General features: G+C 55.4%; 1 protein-coding gene and 1 long non-coding RNA gene across 6 annotated transcripts in view; one reads left to right on the forward strand and one right to left on the reverse strand.

Annotated features, from left to right (window-relative positions):
- The window catches only part of DNMT3A (DNA methyltransferase 3 alpha), a 231,598-nt gene that overhangs the window by 100,827 nt on the left and 111,589 nt on the right, over nucleotides 1-19,182 (reverse strand). For 3 of the 5 annotated variants that reach the window (XM_074947296.1, XM_074947295.1, XM_074947294.1), the window contains exons 4-5: nucleotides 19,130-19,176; nucleotides 17,696-17,842 (exon numbers count right to left, since the gene is read on the reverse strand). In XM_074947296.1, the coding sequence (XP_074803397.1) occupies nucleotides 17,696-17,842; nucleotides 19,130-19,176 (194 nt within the window). Of the gene's footprint in view, nucleotides 1-13,219; nucleotides 13,253-17,695; nucleotides 17,843-19,129; nucleotides 19,177-19,182 lie in introns of all 5 variants that reach the window. The other 2 variants (XM_074947293.1, XM_074947292.1) reach the window with 1 other exon arrangement.
- The window catches only part of LOC141984332 (uncharacterized), a 43,082-nt gene that overhangs the window by 23,437 nt on the left and 463 nt on the right, over nucleotides 1-19,182 (forward strand). The gene's annotated exons all lie outside the window — the stretch shown is intronic.

Here is a 19,182-nt window from a genome sequence, read left to right on the forward strand (position 1 = left end):
GACATCGAGCCATTGATCACTACCTGTTGAGACTGACGATCTAGCCAGCTTTCTATTCATCTTATAGTCCATTCATTCAATCCATACTGCTTTAACTTGCTGGCAAGAATACTGTGGGATACTGTATCAAAAGCTTAGAGAAAGTCAAGATATATCATGTCCACCGCTTTCCTCATATCCACAGAGCCAGTTATCTCATCATAGAAGGCAATTAGGTTGGTCAGGCATGACTTGCCCTTGGTAAATCCATGTTGTCTGTTCCTGATCACCTTCCTCTCCTCCAAGTGCTTCAAAATGGATTCCTTGAGGACATGCTCCATGATTTTTCCAGGGACTGAGGTGAGGATGACCAGTCTGTAGTTCCCCGTATTCTCCCTTGTCCCTTTTTTAAAGCTGGGCACTATATTTGCCTTTTTCCAATCGTCCGGGACCTCCCCTGATCGCCACGAGTTTTCAAAGATAATGGCCAATGGCTCTGCAATCACATCAGCCAACTCCCTCAGCACCCTTGGATGCATTAGATCTGGGCCCATGGACTTGTGCATGTCCAGCTTTTCTCAATAGTTCTGAACCTGTTCTTTCACCACTGAGGGCTGCTCACCGCCTCCCCGTACTGTGCTGCCCAGTGCAGCAGTCTGGGAGCTGCCCTTGTCTGTGAAGACAGAGGCAAAGAAAGCATTGAGTACTTCAGCTTTTTCCACATCATCTGTCACTAGGTTGCCTCCCCCATTCAGTAAGGCCCCCCACACTTCCCTTGACCTTCTTTTCGTTGCTAACATACCTGTAGAAACCCTTCTTGTTACACTTCACATCCCTTGCTAGCTGCAAGTCCAATTGTGCCTTGGCCTTCCTGATTACACCCCGGCATGCTCGAGCAATATTTTTATACTCCTCCCTAGTCATCTGTCCAAGTTTCCACTTCTTGTTAGCTTCCTTTTTGTGTTTAAGCTCACTGAAGATTTCTCCTGCAGGAACCTGGAAAGGAAGGGGGGCGGGTTGACCCTTTCCCATTAACAAGGCCTGGCAGTTGACAATGCAGAACTGGAGTCAGGCGGACAAATAAGCTTTTTGGTCAGTGGCTCAGTTTCTCGTGGTCTTTATCTTTTGGAGTCTCCTCTGTGGATCTGCTCTTTTTTTGGACTGTGGTGTCAGATACATGTAGAAATGTTCAAGGCCCTTAGGAAGGACTAGGTAAGACTTTTCTGCTTGCTTTGAAGTCAAGGCAGTGAGGCTGGGGTGTGCTGCAGACCCCTCGCTGGGTCCAATATGTCCTCATTAATTGGAAGGGCAAGTCTTGTGGGACTGAGGAGCTGAATGTGTTGAACAGCTTATGTGTATTGTCTTGGATCACCATTGTCTCAATGTATAAAGTTTCAGCTCTCCTTGAGAGCCAATTTTGGAAGGTCTGAAAATCAACAGCTGGTGTCAGGGACGAGGTGACAACCTTGTTGGGGGATGACAAGGATTCATTCCTCAGGCAAGGAGGACAGTTGGAGTGTCTCCCAAGCTACCTTGTGATGGGGCTTTACTTTGGGGCCTGTGGCAAGGAGAGCCCCAAAAAAGCTAGTATGCCCATGATAGCACATTATACTGGTACTGGCCATCAACTGCCAGTCATGTGTCAGAGCCCAGAACAGGGCTCTTCTGGAATACCCTTTTGGGTACTGTTCCGGTCTCTCAGGAGAGTGCTCCCGGCTCAAAGGGGAGAGGGGGAGTGGCCTGGGCACCGCAAGGAGAAGCACATCTCAGAGATCAGTAGTGCCGTTGGATGCAGTTCTGGTGCTGATGCTGAAGGTGCCAGTGTCACAGTCAGTGCCAGCTCCAGTGTTGAGAGGAGGGGTGAAGGTTGCTCCTCAGAAGGGCTACTGGTCAGAGCTGGTACCGGTGTGGATCTTGGTGTCAACGGGAACTGGCGTGACAGTCTCTCAAGCCTTCTTCTCTGAAGGTGCCTTGCTCCCATCCTTTGGCATCATAGAGGGTTTTGAGGACTTATCTCTGGACCTTGAGTTCCCCTTGTGGGATGGTTGTGTTGATCGTTCCGAGCAGTGTTTGTGCTCAGTGTGGGTATGTCACTCAGTATCCAGGCTGGACAGACAGGGTCTCTCTCCCCAGGGGCTGGGGCTGATGCAGCTGGTGCTGACGCTGATAATCTCGGTGCACTTTCAGGTTTTTTCTCCCTGCCGGAGCCAGAGGTGTGGTGCCCGGAAGCCAGGGTCTCCTCAGATCCATCTTGGATCACGTTTACTCCAAGAAGTGTAGTTTGAGTCTCCCATCTCAAGATTTTTGGATGCAGGATGAGAAGGAGTGGCAGATGGAACATGGGGGAGGTTTAGGTTGGATATTAGGAAAAACTTTTTCAGTAGGAGGGTGGTGAAGCACTGGAGTGGGTTACCTAGGGAGGTGGTGGAATCTCCTTCCTTAGAAATTTTTAAGGTCAGGCCTGACGAAGCCCTGGCTGGGATGATTTAGCTGGGGATCGGTCCTGCTTTGAGCAGGGGGGTTGGACTAGATGACCTCCTGAGGTCCCTTCCAACCCCGATATTCTATGATTTGTCAAGGATGTGTTCTACCCTGAGGCATCTGCTGTGTCTATTGACTAAGGGCATCAGACCACGGCAGGAAAGACAGGGTTTAAACCCTCTGGGTTTAGCATCTGCCACTGCTAACGGCTAGCGTGAAGTGCTTTCACCCTGCTGTACTATGGTAGGGGCTGGGAGGTTTGCTGCCTGTCCTTTTCCTTCTTTTTGAACATACAACTAAAAAGTTCTTAATAGAAAACAGGGAAAAAGGTGCAGAGAGATTTCTTCATGAGTTCGAAACCACAGAAATAGATTGGACACTGCCCAGGTTCTGTCCTGCAGCCACAAGGGCACATGGGAACTGAGGGAGGGCTGTGACCGTTCCACCTTTTATGCCCTCATATGCGAGCACGAGGAGGCACGGAGTGCATGCGCAGCCCGAGGGACACTGACACAAAGACTCCAAAGTTGTGTGTCTGAGGCATGTGTGGATCCATAGACACATCCTCCAAGAGAGGTGTGCAGCTGCTAAAGTGATGGGGCAACATAAGCACGTCGCTAAGAGAGGAGATCGCTAGTTGCCATGGGTCACACCTGTGTGGCCTCACTGTCCCCAACGCTTGGCCTTTGAGTATCACTTTGACCACGATTGTCACGAGGGGCTCTGTGGAGTCAGAATCCAGGCAGCATCTGGCATTTTGTTATTATTTTAAAGGGGCAGCTGCACAATAACACTTTGCCTCTCATTTTCATTATTCCCTGAGCTGCTGGTAAATGTAGGGACACTTTGTTGTGACACAGGAAGGTCCCTTCAGCATGGGTTTCCCGGTGTAGCCTGCTCCACTCTTTCAAGGGTATTCAAGGCCAGGCCAGGTTTCAACCTGGCTGAGCCCCAGGTGCCACGGGCTGCAGGGCAGAACCCAATGAACCTTGTCCTAAGCAAGACTTATCCCAGAACAAAATCCTGGAGTCACTCTGCAGATGCAAACCTCATCTTTCTACAATGGGACCAACCCAAAGCCCAGGTTGGGATCCAGACTTTCCCAAAGTTCGGCCCATTCCAGAGAGAGGTTTCAGCTGAGAGCTTGGATCTGATTCCCAAGCTGGAGTTTTGGCTTGGGGCCATTTCCCCTCTTACTAATGTAGGAGACTCGGGCACAATCCTTACCATCAAACCCAAGATCCATCTGCTGCAGCTTCCAATCTGCAAGAAAGCTACAGCCCCTTCTAAATCCCTGTTCTGCCAGAATCTTCTACAGAAGGCAACTCCCGCCTGCACACCGCACCCACTGGGCTTTGTGGAAGTGGTGCCAGGGCTGCACATGGCTCTAAATCAGCAGGCACCAGCCTGACAGCCCTGGAGACTGAAGCCTCTGTGCATCCACAGGAAAGACACAGCCTGGGCAACGGGAAGGCAAGCGCCCCCCATACAATACCAAAGCAGCATACCTGAGCCTGAACTAGTGTGAGCCCCTCTGAGGTGAGGCGGCAGATCAGTCTCCAGGACCTTGCTGCCAACAATGCAGGAAACTGCGCTGGTGGCTTTGTGATGTGGATACTTGTCCACACAGAACTGCCCTGAGTCTCCCAGCTCGCTACACTCCAGCCCCACTGAACGCCCGCAGGTGGGAATGATTCCCACTGGAGCTGCACTGGAACCTGTGACCTGAGGTGAAGGCCACAGCTCTCATCCTCAGTCTTTTCCCGTCTCCCCCCACGTGGCGTTTCTTCATCTCTTTCTCACTAGTGCTCCATCTACCCTGATGGACTCATTCCCCACTGGTGTAAGTGGACACAGTGGGAGCTGCCCCTACTCCTAGGGCTGAATTTGGCGCCCTTTCTCCTCATCTATCTAGTAGCCCTTCCTCTGTCGCTTCTCATGTGTGTGCCTCTCTCTGTCTGGCCTGGATGGCAGAACACCAACATGTGCCATGGGTAAGGGGCATGGATCTGGGAGAGATCCAGCTCAGGAAATCACACGGACACAGACAGAACAGGTGACATCAATCAGAGCCTTTGTCGCCAGGGGCTCCCTGTCCCCATGGGCTCTTGCAGCTCCACCGGTCTCTGGCAGGCTTGCTCCAGGCACAGGGCTGAGCTCTCTGAGAGCGCAGGAAGTTGGCTAACCCAGGTCCCAGTGGGAGGGAAGAGCAATGGCAGGACGGAAGAGTCAGAGGCCTAACTTGCAGGCAGCAGGGCTATTCCTGGTCAGACTTGTCCTTTTAATCCATCTGCTTTGCACAGGGTCAGACCTCAGATCAATGACCAAGTGAAAGGACCAAACTATGTCCAAGCAAAAGTCCTGCAGGCTTCAAACTGCAGAATCCAGGTGTCTCTCTGTAGGTAGTCTGCCTGACTTCAAAGCCTTTGCCAGAGCTCGCAGCACCCCGCCTGCGTGCGAGGTGCACAGGACAGGTGCAATGAGGGTCTGAAACTCAGGGCCTCCCCTCTTAGGCTGTAGCTGCACTCAAATTTCCCCCCTAACCTTTCCCCCCTGTCACTACCCCGATGCAGTTCCTTCTCTTGCATTCAGCCCCCTGCTGTGGCTTGCAGGCCTCCTCTGCACCATTCTGAGGGGTCAGCAGCAGGAGGGAGAGAAGAGCCACCCTGGCAATCCAGTCCCCATTCCCCAGCCCTATACTGATCGAAAGCAACTGCCCAAAGCAGCCGCTTGGCAGGCCAGGGTCTATAAATAGCCACGCAGTCTGCAGCTGGGAGAGGACCTGTTGCTAGGGAGACACAGCTGACAGTCAGGAGTGACAGAACGAGGGAGACGAGCGGAAGAAGGAAGGGATTATCGAGTGAGGCAGGAAGAGCGTGCTAGAGGAAGAGCTCTTGCAATCAGCCCAGCGCAGAGATGGGCAGAGGTAGGAAGGGTGTTTGGGGTGGGCTGGATACACTCTGCGGCTTGTTTCCCTAGCCCAGAAGCAGCATTTGGCTACGGCGCACAGCTGGCTAACCCTTCTAAAGGGCAAACAGACCCCATCCCCTTCCCTCAGCAGCTCCTGCCACAGGCCAGTGGAGAGGTGGGGTCACAGCATCTGGGCCAAATACAGGGGAGGGGCAGGGTGGGGACAGCTGGTTTCCGAGCAGAGGCCTGCTGGCTGAGTGCAGGAGAAGGCTGGGTGGGGTGGCAGGGAAGGGTCTGCACGCATCACAGAACAGGTGGGTCAGTTCTGGTTGGTGTGTACATCCCACTACGGCCTGATCCCGCCGGCCTGTCACCCCACACACACAACCCCCGCTGAGCTCTGAGCCTGCTCTCACCTGTCCCCATCCTCCTAGGTCAGCATGACGCCCCTTCGGCCTGCCTCGGCACTACCAGGCACCTCCTTCCCTCCGGACTAACCTCCAGCCTGGCCTGGTCTGGCCCCCTGCAGCACCCCTTGCCTCAGCCTTCACCGCCACGTTCCCACCCTTCACAAGCTCTGGCTGGGCCCACGGACTCGCCCAGGCACGAGTCGGCACCCCAAGGGCCCGAGTCGGGGGCCTGCTCCACGGCTGTGCAGGGAGGTGGGGGATTCTCCAAACGTGGAACAGGCCAAGACACCCTGAATCGCACGACGGAGCCTGAGGCCTCGTTCCCAAAGACAAGTCATGGGGAAGAGACGGCCCCTTCCTCCGCCATCTCTGCCAGGTTGTGGGGGCCAGCACGCCCCCTGCCCTCTCCCAGACACGCAGCAAGGACTGAGACCCAACCTCTCAAACCAGAACTACCCCCTTCTCCTCCCCGCGCTCAGACCCCCACTGCTCCCTGCTCACCCTCAGACAGCCCTGCTTCCCACCCACCCCTAAGGCGCCCCCTGCTCGCGCCTCAGATGCCCCCCGCTCGCCCCTCAGACCCACTGCTTCCCACCCACCCCTAAGACGCCCCCTGCTTGCCCCTCAGATGCCCCCCGCTCGCCCCTCAGACCCACTGCTCCCTGCTCACCCTCAGACACCCCTGCTTCCCACCCACCCCTAAGACGCCCCCTGCTCGCCCCTCAGACCCACTGCTCTCTGCTCACCCCTCAGATCCCTCTGCTCCCCGCCCGCCCCTCAGATGCCCCCTGCTCACCCTTCAGACCCCCACTGCTCCCCGCCTGCCCCTCAGACATGCACTCCAATGGCTGAGCTGCACCCCCACCTCCTCTAACAGGTGTGGGAGGGGGCGACAGATGCCCCCCCATCTCCTCAGATAGGCGACAGTAGGCCAGGTGCCTTCCCATCTCCTCACACATGCTCCAAGGCCTAGTCACCCCCTTCTCCCCACCGACTGCTCACACACACACTACAATGGCTGAGACGTACTCCATGTCCTCAGAGAGGCAACGGGGGCCCAGGTGCCCCCCGTCCCCTCAGGCAGGCGACAGGGGCCCAGGTGCCCCCCCATCCCCTCAGGCAGGCGACGGGGACCCAGGTGCCCCCTCCATCCCCTCAGGCAGGCAACGGGGACCCAGGTGCCCCCTCCATCCCCTCAGGCAGGCGACGGGAGCCCAGGTGCCCCCCCATCCCCTCAGACAGGCATCGGGGACCCAGGTGCCCCCCCATCCCCTCACGCAGGCGACGGGGGCCAGGTGCCCTCCATCCCCTCAGGCAGGCGACGGGGGCCCAGGTGCCCCGCCATCCCCTCAGGCAGGCGACGGGAGCCCAGGTGCCCTGCCATCCCCTCAGGCAGGCGACGGGGGCCCAGGTGCCCCCCCATCCCCTCAGGCAGGCGACGGGGGCCCAGGTGCCCCTCCATCTCCTAACATGACAGGAACCAGGTGCCCCCCCATCTCCTCAGGCAAACAATGGGGGCCACAGACATCCAGCAGGAGCTGAGATCTCTCTCCAACGCTCTCTGGGCTGCCCTCGGGACCAGTCTCATTTCCCCTTCCCTCAGTCCCCTGAGCACTTGTCATCTTCATTTCCATCTCTGCATCATTCACCTCTTCTCCAGGCCCCAAGCCCATCCCCTTCCAGCCAAGCATGATGATCCTCATCTGCTCAGAGTGAGCCTTTGCTGCTTCCCCACCTCTTCACGCTCACAAAGCAGCTCACCGCCCCGGCATCTCAAAGCCCCTCCGATGGCTCCCCATCCACTTCCAAATTACACTCCTCGCTCACAAAACCTGTCTGCTCCCCTCCACCCTCACTCCCCTCTGTCCATTCCCACCTCACCATTGGGCAAGGGTCTTCTCCCTGCGGGTCCTGATCTCCCTGTATCTCTCTGCCCCATCGGCTCTCCGCATCTCCCCCAGTCTGGCCAAAGCCTGGTGGCCGTTTCCCTCTCCGGCTGACATGGCTTTGGCATCACCTGGGTTCGGATCACAGTGCCTATGAAATGGCCCTGCCTGTCCACCATACTCTATGTCCCCCCACCCCTCCACTGTCCCTCCTGGGTCTTTCTAACGGCATACAGGCTCTTAAAGCTCTTTCCTTCCTTCACTCCCTACATCTCTGATTGGCCACCTGGCTCCCTATGGTGCTACCACTGACAACCTGACCTCTGGTTCTTTCGCCATCTCTTTACCTGCCACTTTCCATCCCAGGGCCCTCTCTCAGTTCCCCCCATCTCTGACCTTCCCTGTCTCAGCAAAGTGCCTGAGTGAGTCACTTCCTCTCATCTCCCCAGCCCCTCTCACACTGTGTCCTGGATCCAGGTCAGCCAGGGTTTCCCCCCCACAGCATGGAATCTCTCTCCTCCATGGAGTTAACTGCCTCCTCTCCTGAGCTGACAAAGGCTCCTTCTTGCTGACCCCAGAGCAGCCACTGTTCTCTGGTCCACTTCACAGCTATGCTGGCATCTCTGTGCCCCTCCTGAAATGGGTCTACTCCTGAGCTAACAGCTAGTTCTCCATCCCTGGAGGGGGCTCCTGCTCTGCCCCAGGAAGTCCATTCTTGGCCCTGGGCTCTTTACCATCTTCTCCCTCTAATCACTAGCTGCTACTTTTGTTCAAATGATACATGACTGTACAGAACTTTTAACACCTTTAATGAACCCTCCGTGCCTGACTTGATCAAATAAACCGCTCTGCTTCCTTCAGGCCAAAAGAGAAGCGCTTCCCTTTGCCATGGGAGCTTCTTCAAGCCCAGCAAAACAGATTTCAAAATGGACAACTGTAAAGGGACAACAGAGCCCTAGTAAACCACACCGTGTATATTGCAGGATCCCTGCTCAGGATCAGGTCTCCACTGTGCAGCGAGCGGCTCGGGTCCTGGCCCACAGAGTGTTCAGTCTAAGAATACAAAGTCAGTGAGGCTTTCAGTCAAAATTAAATGGCAAAAACCTTAGTTAACGCAGGGTTAAGGTTCAGCAAAACTCAAACTTCTGAAAACCATGAAATATAGTCTTGGGGTGCATGGCCACTCAACCTTGACTCTGCCCCCTGGAGCTGGCAGTAGTCACCCTGGGCAATTCTCTGCATGCACTGCAGCCTCGTTCGCTGCAGTGGTGGAGGAATACGGTGGATCAGCTTGGCAGGGCTGTGATTGTGACAGGAGGATCTGGGACTGAGCCCTGTTATCAAAGACAAGAGGTGTATGTGTACCTTGAGGGTCCCATCTGCACTGCTGTCACACAGAATCAAGGAGGCTGGCAGTAGTGGGGCATTGGGGTTTCCTTGCCATAGGCATTGTCAGGAGTCAGGTGGGACGTGAGTGTCTGTGGATTTAATGATGGGTAGGGAAAAGTAAAGGGTTAGGTGGTAGCCTGGGTGCAAGTGGGAAGGAATTGTAAATGGGCAATGAAGTGGTTGTTAAATGTTACAGGTGTGGTATTCTGTAGGGGGAGTAGGCTCAGCGTTTGAGCACAGGACACGTGCAGACAGCACCTGTCCATCACAGGGACAAGGAAGAGTTGGAATGTGTGTTATGGGTGTATCGGGGCATTGCTCAAAGAGACCACAGTTAAGGCTGCATGGGCGTTTACCTTAACTCAGTATTTCCTGGGTTTCAGAGGTGGAGTTTTGCCAAATTCAACGTTCTGGAAGGGTGTGATCCAGCACCAGGCAACCTGAACTCTGCATTAACTAAGTTTTTGCCATTTAACTTCCTAGTTTTTTAAACATGAAGAGAAATGTTTGTTGGTAGGAGTTATTGGTCATTTGGACAGCTGTAGTGCTCACCTGGGTTTGCAGCTGATATGCTACTGTGACTAGGTAACAATCAAAAGATTTAGGTTTTATATACAGTGAGCTCTCAAAGAGCTCATTTTACACATGGGAAACTGAGGCACTGAGCGGTGAAGTGATGTGTCCAAGGTCACCCAGCAGGCCAGTGGCAGAGCTAGGAATATTTCTAGTCCAGTGATCTGCCTATTAGAACACAGGGTTCTCTGTGACTCCTCAGGGCTTCTCCTCTCTCCTGTACATAGAGTTATAGCAGAAAGAGGATAACGGTCGTGCTTTGAAATAGTTGCAAGCCCTCCCACCTTCTCCCCTCCCACTCCTTCTCCCTTAACTGAGCCCTCCAACTCTTCTTCCTTCCCCTACCACCCATTCCCATTTATCCCCCTCCCCAGAACACCCCCATCCCTCACTGCAGACCCGTATTACCGCCTACTCTTGCACCTCTAATCACCGTTCCCCCTCCTAGCGAGCATTCGCATGTGTAATTCATTTTCTTCTCAAAAATACATTCAGCACATCTGAGTATTCTGCTGTACTCCGATTACATTCATTAAAAACCCCAGACCAGACCCCCACCACCGTGATAGGCAGATTTCCCCCAAATGTTTATGATTCTTTCAGGTTTCTGCCCAGGGTGGGTTCCAGACGTCACAATTAGAGGCTCAGAGCGGTGGTAAGTGGCCCATTTATCTCAATGTGATGTTCTCAGATGAAAGGGAACACCCCATGGAGATGAATACAACCTGAAAGAGCAGCCCTGAGACACATGAACTGCTCCATTCCTGGCAGTGGGTGCTCCCGTCTCTGCCCCCTAGTACTAGAGAGTTTGAGCAGAGCCTAGCACACCGGTTCTCAGCTCCTCACTCCAGCCAGCCTCAACAGTGTGTCAGTGGGTGCTTTCTTGGTGCATGCTCTGAGCCTCATGCCTGTTCCAAGCTCCCCATGCCAGAGTGGCAGGGCTTCCCCAGATCCTCCTAGCTCACATGAGGGGGGCCGGAAGCAGGGTTCAGATACCCACACAGGAGTAGTGACCCCCAGATCACATGATTGGATTTAGAAAGGGGGTGCAGACACTCCCAGAAAGGCAAGATCCCTCCAAAACCTGGGTCACATGAGGGGGGCAAGGAAATAGGGGGTCACACCCACATAGGTGAGCAGACCCTCCCAAGATCCTGACACACACGGGGTGGAGGGAGTGGAGCTCAGACACCACTGGAGGAAGCAGGGACCCTCAGATCCCAATTCACATGGGGGGGCATGTGGCGCACACATAGGAGAGGAATGTGGGGCTGCCAGGTGCCTCTGTCCCTACTCTCCCCATTAGTCACCCCGCATATCCTGCTTCCCAGTGTCCCACCCCTTCCTCCTCTCCTCTCCTCTCCTCTCCCACTCCCCATCCCCTGATCCTCCAACCCTGCTCCCCTATTCCCACCTATTCTTCCACCCCTAAGAACTCGCCCCTCCCAGGGAGCATCAGCGTGTGTAGTTTACTTTCTTCCTAGTTTCAGTGCCTTCTGAATACTCAGTTGTCCTCAGATTATGTTTCCTCAATCTAAAGACTGCCAGGGACAGAAGCAGACTGGAGCAACATGCCTGCTTTTTTAACTGCCTGTTCCTACCCCGGGTTGGATCTGAACTCACAGTACCTGGCTTGGTGCTCAGAGTCCCTGAGCAGAACACGTCCTCAGAACCACTCAGACCCTTTGGCACACAGTGACTTTTCCAGATAGCTAGCCTCTCTCCGGACATATGCAGTGGAATTAATTAAAGGGGTCGATAAGCACATGATACTTGTGACGTGTCTAACCGGAGAAGCAACGCTTTTTCAAATCATGTTTTCATTTGATTCCCCCCAGGGCTGGTGTGTGCCAAGTCCTGTCTTGGGGTAACCCTTGAGCGCTGGACATGCTGGAGTGAGGATCTGAGTTCTACCTGCGAGCAAAAATAGGTCACCAGAATCTGTCAACTTTAAGACAAACTGTTTTTTCCCCAGGGGTTCTATCAAGGGAATCATTGGTCAAATGGCCCCAAATCTGGATCATTTACCAAACCCCGCACTGAAGGAGACACAACGAGGCAATCCGAGTAGCCGTGTAGATTTTAGAGCACCTAGCGCAGTCGAATTTCAAACACGAAAGCTGGTCTTGACCGTAGTTATTGCAGAGCTGTCACTGCTATGCGACAGCCAACGAACCCTACCAGGCACGGGGTAAGAGCCTGCGGCTCCCAAGAAGGAGAATACATCTAGGCAAAGAGGGTTTTAAAATGGTGCTGCATCCTTTGTCCTCGTCCTGTCTGGCCTTGGCCTGCGAGCTCTTTGAGGCAGGAACCGGCTCTACATTTGATCTGTGTCTGTCAGCAGGGTACAGTCCGCCAGGAGCGGGCTACACACACTGCTCGGGGACTGATCCCCTATCAAACTTCTGTTTGCCTTTACATCGGGGCCCTCCTCTGCCCCCCCGAATCCTCTTTTTCCTCCCACATTTCCTATGCCTGGAAACCTGCCTATTGCCGCCTCCTGTTCTCTGCCAGAATCAGCCCTGGCTTCACCTCCTCCTGTGCCGTCATCTCCATTCCCTCTCCCCTGGCCTACGGCAGCCCCCTGGGCTAGCCTCTTTCCACCATGCGGTACTGCCATCACTTGGATTTCATCTCCACTGTAAGCTCCTCAGGGCAGGAACTGAGTCACTTCCTTTACCTGCAAAGTGCAATGCACACCCAGGGCACGAGCCAGCTCGTAAGTCCTAGCTCTCCCCGGGCCACACACACATGCCCCCAAACTCGGACACCTCAGCTGGCTGCCCAGGCACGCCCCGCCACGGGCTTTCCCCAGCCTGTTTCACAGACCTCTCTCTCTTACTCCCCACCCATCCTGCACCAGCCTGCCCTCCGCCTATTCAACACGCCCTCCCAGTGCTGGTGCAATGGCTTCCTCCTCTGCAGCTTCTGCCACTGGGAGGAGATTTCTGCATCTCTCTGACAGAGTCTAATGGACTGTCTATTTTCAGCTCTCCTCTGAGACCATCTCTTCCTCTCTTTCCTCTGTGCTGTCTGCACTGCCATGTCCACAGCACCTACACAACGCATTCGATCTCTCAGCGCCTCGCTCTCTCAGCCAGGGCTTAGCATTTCATTAACCCTATAAGGCTCGTCCGGGTGTCATTTGCGTGACAAACACTGCAAGGAAAGGGACAGACTGTATGTGGGCGTGGGCTGTCTGAGTGAATGTGATGGTGCGTGGATATGGTGCTTTAGCCGTGTGACTCTCTGCGGGGTTGTTAGTGCATGTACACATACAGAAGTGTTGAAGTGTGCATCCATAGGCGTACATGTCTATATGCCAGTGTGTGTACACCAGTGCGTGGATGTGAGACGGGGTGAATGGAAGCGTGGGTGTGAACGAGCAGGCCTGTGAACATGGGAGGGAACACAGGTGACTGGGAGTCTGAGGTCTGGGCACACCCTGTAACATGTCCAGCAGCACAAAGCCCAGGGGCTCCACGCCTCCCACACAGCATTTCAATGTCACAGTAAACACTGCCCAGAAGCAAAGCATGTCCGTGCCCCTCGCTCCGCCCCCCAGAAGGAAGTTACACCCATGCCACGAACCTTGTCAAGCTGGGATGCCGATGGATTATCAGTCTGTGGGGAGAAAGGTAAAGGAGAGGAGGGTGTTAGCAAACACAACCACATCATTCAGTACATCAGAAGCTGCCAGCCGCCCCGTGTGGGAAGCAGACGCTGCAGCAGCAGCAGGGGGGACAACAGCACAGGGAAATCCCCTTCCCCTTTGCAACACACTGAGGCCTCAGGAAAGGGCCCCGCACCTTGAAGCTCCCCTCTGCTCAGTGAGACGGAAGATGATGGACGCTTGTGCCCATCAGTCAAGGGAAGCTGCACCACCAGAACCAGAGCAGACACGGAAGAGGAGGGGGGTTATTTTGGGGTGGGGAATTATCGACTTTTTTTTTGTGGGGAGCCGGTGTCCCTCACTCCCTGGCTTCTAGGCTGTTCTCCACTGCTTGCCCAATAGCCGTAACCCCACAGATTGTGGCCCTGAGGTTTGTCACTCCTTCACCGTAGCTGGAAAGGGGACAAGGACGTGGCAGAGGTGGGCTTTGGGCAGGCTCCCTCACTTTGGCTGAGTGCTGTCTCCATGGCATCTGTGCCCACCAACCCAGTATGGAGACAGGTGCCTGGAACCCCTGCCACAGAAGCATTTCCTGCCGATGCCTCCCCACGCTGTGCAGTGCTCAGACTGTGCCACCCCTGCCCCAGCTCATACCAGCCTTGACAACCATCTTGCAAAGAACTCGGACAAGAAGCTGCTTTGCATTCACCGGGTATGTCTGTTCAGGGCAGGGGCCTGGCTCTCCTGAAGAATTCTCTGCAGTCCCTCCTGACCTTCTCCTTGTTCTGTGGCTCACCCCAGTTATACGCCATCTACGCAACTATTGTGCGGCTCTCCTGCCTTGCAGTGCGCCAGGCCCTTAGCACTGGCAGCTACAGGATGAGGCCGAGACCAAGAACACACAGAGGTGGACACTCCACATTACAACCAGCTGACGCATGCAGGGTCCTTCCCTCCGGGGGGACCCACTACCTACGGTCTTCCTTAGAGGCCGTGGGATAGAACTGAATGCTGTAGGTCACAGGGGTACCAAAGGGCAGTCCAAGAAAATCCACAGCTCACTACACACCAGCTCTCAGACCATGGACTACAGGCCACAGCATCCAGTGCTCCAAACAGCCTTAAGAATGAATTCCCATCCCAGCACGAAAGGGGACCAAGCCTGTTGGCTCAGAAGAGAGCGGTGTATGCTGGGACGAGCAGTCTTTGCTCCTAGACAGCAAAGATGCAGCTGCTTCCTCCATGCAGGACAGAGGCAGGCCCTGGGCTTGTGCCAAAGTCCCCTGCAGCCTGGATTTATTTACTCTGGTTTGTTTTTAGTTTAATCACATTGTGTTTGTCTTGGTTCTCCTGGCAACCAAGAGAAAAGGAAAGATCCCATTGGGACGCAGAGAAAGGGCAAGGGCTTGGGGACCAAATGTGTCGTTACGAGCGCTTCAATCTAGCAGAGCCCTGCCTAACAAGATGCAGGGTGAGGAGGTGGAAGTTAGACACATTCAGGCTGGAAAGAAGGTGCCAGTGTTTAAGAGTGAGGGGAACAACTTACCCAGGTTGTGGCGGCTTCTCCAGCCCTGGCAATGTTAAAGCAAGACTGGATGGTTCTAAGAGATCTGCTTTAGTTCAAACTGGAGTGACAGGATGATCACCGTGGTCCCTTCTGGCCTGGGGAATCTAGGACTAGCCCTGCAGTCCAGACACCCTCCGTGCAGCTTCCTGCACACTCCCCTCTGGGTGTAGGCGTCCCCGGGACACAGCCAGAGCGAGAGGCCAAAGGACCTTCCGGGGACCCTCCAGACTTTGACTAGCCCCGACAGGCAGTTTGGTCTCGCCGCGAGGGCGCTAGCTTGGCAGGCAGGAAACCTGGCTTATATTGGCAGCTCTGCCCCATAGCTGCTGTGGGACCCTAAGTTAGTCTGTTCCCCTCCTTGTACGTCTTTCCCCTCTCACCCTCGCCTACACTGACTATCAGCTCCTGGGGCACGGACTGTCTCACTCTACGTCCACACAGTGCCTAGCCCGACGACGGGGCCTCTGCCTGCGAACAAAAGGCAAAAAGCGGAGGTCTGGCTGCATTCTGGCCGGCTCAGGTGTGCTCCTGCTTGCCCAGGTCTGAGAGAGCGGGACAGTGACTCAATGGAAGGCTTTCCTCCTCCAGGCTTCTCACTAGCTCCTCCCCACTGTTCATCAGCAGCCCGATTCCCAGTGCGTGGGGAGTGGGGTACGGGAGGGAGGGAGGGACCCAATGGGGCAGGGTTCAGTGGCAAACGCCAGGAGCCAGAGATGCACAGATTCATTGTGTGACATCATCACATGGTGAACCTGGAGGACCTGCCCTCTGGGGTCTGGCTAGGGACAAGAAAACAGCCCGAGGGAGAGACACAGACACACAGGAAAAGAACCTGATGCAGAAAGGAAAGCCACCCAAAACCACAAGAGGCCCCAGGCCACCAGCACACGGACAGAAAAGACGACTCCACCTGCCCCCTGGCACCCCCTGTCCAAACTCAGATCTCCTCGGCCGTCGGCTGTTGGCAATGGCAGCTGCCAGCACCGATCCTTGCCAGAGGGCAAGGGAAGAAGAGCAGCACACAAAGGAGGGTCGCAAGGAAGCCATCCCCTTGCAGCACTGTGACCTGCACTTGAAAGCAGAGATGGTTAGCAGAGCCCAGCAGCCGGGCATTTCCGACAGTCCAGCACAGCCCGGGGAGCGCCACGAGAGGGGAGGACTTAACGGGACAGCAGCATTTGAGGCCCCACGTTCCGGTTTTGGAAAATAAGAACCAGTCTCATGAACACAGGTGGTGCTGGCCCATGGGACCCTAAGCAAGGATATTTTGGGGCTCCCTCTTACCCCTCACCACCCTGAAGAATACTGCTTACATTACTCCACAAACCAAACCAATAGCAACCCAACACACACTTGTTCAGTGAGTACAGGCACACTAATCGGGCCCCGTGAGCTGCCTGGGGCCCTGAGCCACTGCTTCCTCCGCTTCTCCCCAGCCCAGCCACGGCTCAGGAACACGATTCGTTCCAAGAAAACAGCTTTTGGTTGGTTCTGCGCATTCCCAGGCAGCCTCCCCAACCCAAACACAACAGCGCTGGGCTGGGGGGCAGGACAACATGTACCTGAAACTGACTAGAAACAGGAAATTACACTGACCGCTCTAGTCTCACTGACCACAGTGAGTGAAAACGGCCTCAGTGGGGCAAGGTTACAGTCATTTAGCTGAAATCTTGGTTTCCATAATTGGTGTGGTCACTGGCATAGAGACAATGGCCCAGGCTCTGCTCTCATTTCACTGCTGTAAATCAGGAGCGAGCTCCCTCGAGCCAGCCCTGCGCCTCGGCAAGGACAGCAGGGAACCTGGCCCAATGTTGAATAAAACAGAACAAAAAAATGAAAAACGAATGGTAACCAGTCAGTTACCTTCCTGCACGACTGCCCGTGCTGGCTCGCCCTGGAGAACCCAGCCATGTTCTCTACCTTTGCTCCTACCCTTGCCCCGGGCAGACTTACTTGAAGGCCTAACAGAAACATTTCCATGGAGATATGGTTCCCAGAACGGGGACCATTTCAAAGAATGCTGCCAGGTGTTTGGCTCTGCTACCCCCCAGAGTTCCCAGAAGCCCCTGCTGGTCACAATGGTGAGGCGAGAGAGGGGGTGGGGGGCTTTGGAGAGAGAGAGAATGAGACTAGAAAGGAGGCAGATCCTTCCTGCTGTAACCCACATCCTGGCCTGACCTCCTGAGTGTGCACCACACCTCCCTGAGCTCCCCACTGGTCACGCGGGCTCTGCTCTCAGCTACAGACTCCCCCAGACAGGGCTGCAAAGCACGTGCGTGTTCACAATTAACGGTGCTGTCAGGAGCTGGCTAGCCTGGCTACGAACAGCCCAACTGTGTGCTAAAGGCCCTGCACTGCTCACCGCTAACAGAGTCTCCTTTAGTTCAAGCGGGTGGGCCCTGTGCTTTTGAAGCACAGAGTCTGCGTTCTGCTGTCCCCAGGAGGTACAGTGATCAACGGATGGTCACCGATTTGTTACTAGAACCATTTGCTGCCCCTCCATCTAAAGAGACTGGTTCAAACACAAAGGCCTCATCCAACCATTTCCTCGCCTACCCCGTCGAACAGGCCAGCAGCACAGCTCGACTGGAAGGCTCTCCCTGCTCTGGAGGGCCACGTGCTCCTCTGAAACCTGCGTCTGTGATGGGGAGCCAAGGGGAGGGGAGAGGTGTCAGCTTCAGCGGAGTTGCCACCAACATGAGAAAGCCGCCGTAAGAGTGGGGGATCAAACAGCGTGGGGGCAGGTGAGTGGGAGGGAGAAATCTGAGGCCGGGCTGAATCCCCATGGAGATGAAGCGTACTGTGTCAGCTATCTACGGCTGGCAGAACGTACCCCTTGCAGGGTGAACCGGCCTGCATCCAGGCAAGGCAGAATCTGTGTCCTTACCTCCCTTTTCCATCTGGCCAGCCACTCGTCTCGCTTCCTCTTGCTGATGTAATACGGGTCCCCGGCCTGGAAGGTGAGCCGCTGCATGGGCCTCTGACGCAGGCTTGACTCCCAGCCCAGCCCACCACGCAGGCGGCCTCGGGATCCCTGCTCGCAGGCAGTGAGAGAGGAGAGAGACAGGCTGAAAGGGGCTGGCTTCTCTGCTCACAGCTCTGAACATGGGGGGCCTGGGGCTCGCTGGGGAAACAAGGCAGTGAGGGCGGAGAGAGACCCATGGAACAGGGGGTGGACGACCAAGGGACACAGCAGGGAAGGGACTCACCCACCGCAGGCTATGTCAGGAGCAGAGCAGGGAACAGATCCCCAGCTCCTGACTCCCAGTGCCAGTGCTCAGGGCAGGGCCATGTCACTGCCAGAGCGTGAGGCTCACAAATCCAGGCCAGGTTTTACCTGTGGCTACACCATGTCAAAGGCATGCTAGCTCTGGGGCCAGAGCAGGGTGCCAGGACTCCTGCGTCCCCTCAGTCCCCCCACTGGGATGGAGGAGGTTTCTGCAGCTCCCACTTTTCCCTCCAGAGAAAAATTAGCCTAGAGCGTTGGCCTCTCCCAGGATGGGTTCTAGCAACGCAGTGCCTGGAAGCCGAGCAGGGCCGAGCTGCAGGAATTAACCTGGGAAGCACCAGCCACCGACGTTGGACTGCAGCGCTCACCCCAGAGCCCAGAGCGGAACTGGCAGTCAGGCCTTTTCAATCAGAATTTCTCTGCCAGCCTCCTACAGGAGTGCATTACGGAGACAGAGATGGTTAGCAGTGAGACCTACTGGATACCCAGAGCCAGAGCTAACCCTACATTAGCCAGATCCCACCATAGACACCACTGTGTGTGTCTGATCTGTGCACACGCATCTGCAATACGGGCCTGGGACAGCTCCAGCAATCGTGTCCCGATATGCAGCACAGGCTCTGGGATCGGGGTCTCACTCTGGAGCTGATGGGCTCTGGAATGAGACCCCGGGGTCTCTAGAGTGCTCTAGTGCCTGGTGCCTTCTGTGTAGATAAGGGGCTCTAGTGTCCAGGGTACAACTTAGCCCAGGCCCCCATGTGCTGACCCAGGCCCTGGTGAGACCGTCCATCTGCTGCATTGTACCTAGCCAGCCTCTCATGCTCCATGCAGCAGCTTCTTGAACCCCTCTCCGATTGCCCAGGGGGTTGGACATGCCCGCCCCAGACGCCAGGCTGCAGCCTGACAGGAACTTAGCCATGTGGCCCAGTGGCCACTTGATTCTGCCTGTGCTCTTGCTTCGAGAGGGCAGGAGTCAAGGCTCCCAGCCTGCACTTAGCTCTGCGGTTTAGCTGGGGTTCCAGGGACTAACGCATCAGCAACAGCTGGCAAGGCAGTGGAATCCCCAGGGCGGCGACCGTGGCACATACTTGCCTCCATTTTCAGCGAGTCGTAGTTAGCTTCTTCCTTCTCTTCTTTGCCTGTAC

The sequence above is a fragment of the Natator depressus genome, chromosome 3, assembly GCF_965152275.1.
Source record: "Natator depressus isolate rNatDep1 chromosome 3, rNatDep2.hap1, whole genome shotgun sequence".
NCBI lineage: Eukaryota > Metazoa > Chordata > Testudines > Cheloniidae > Natator > Natator depressus.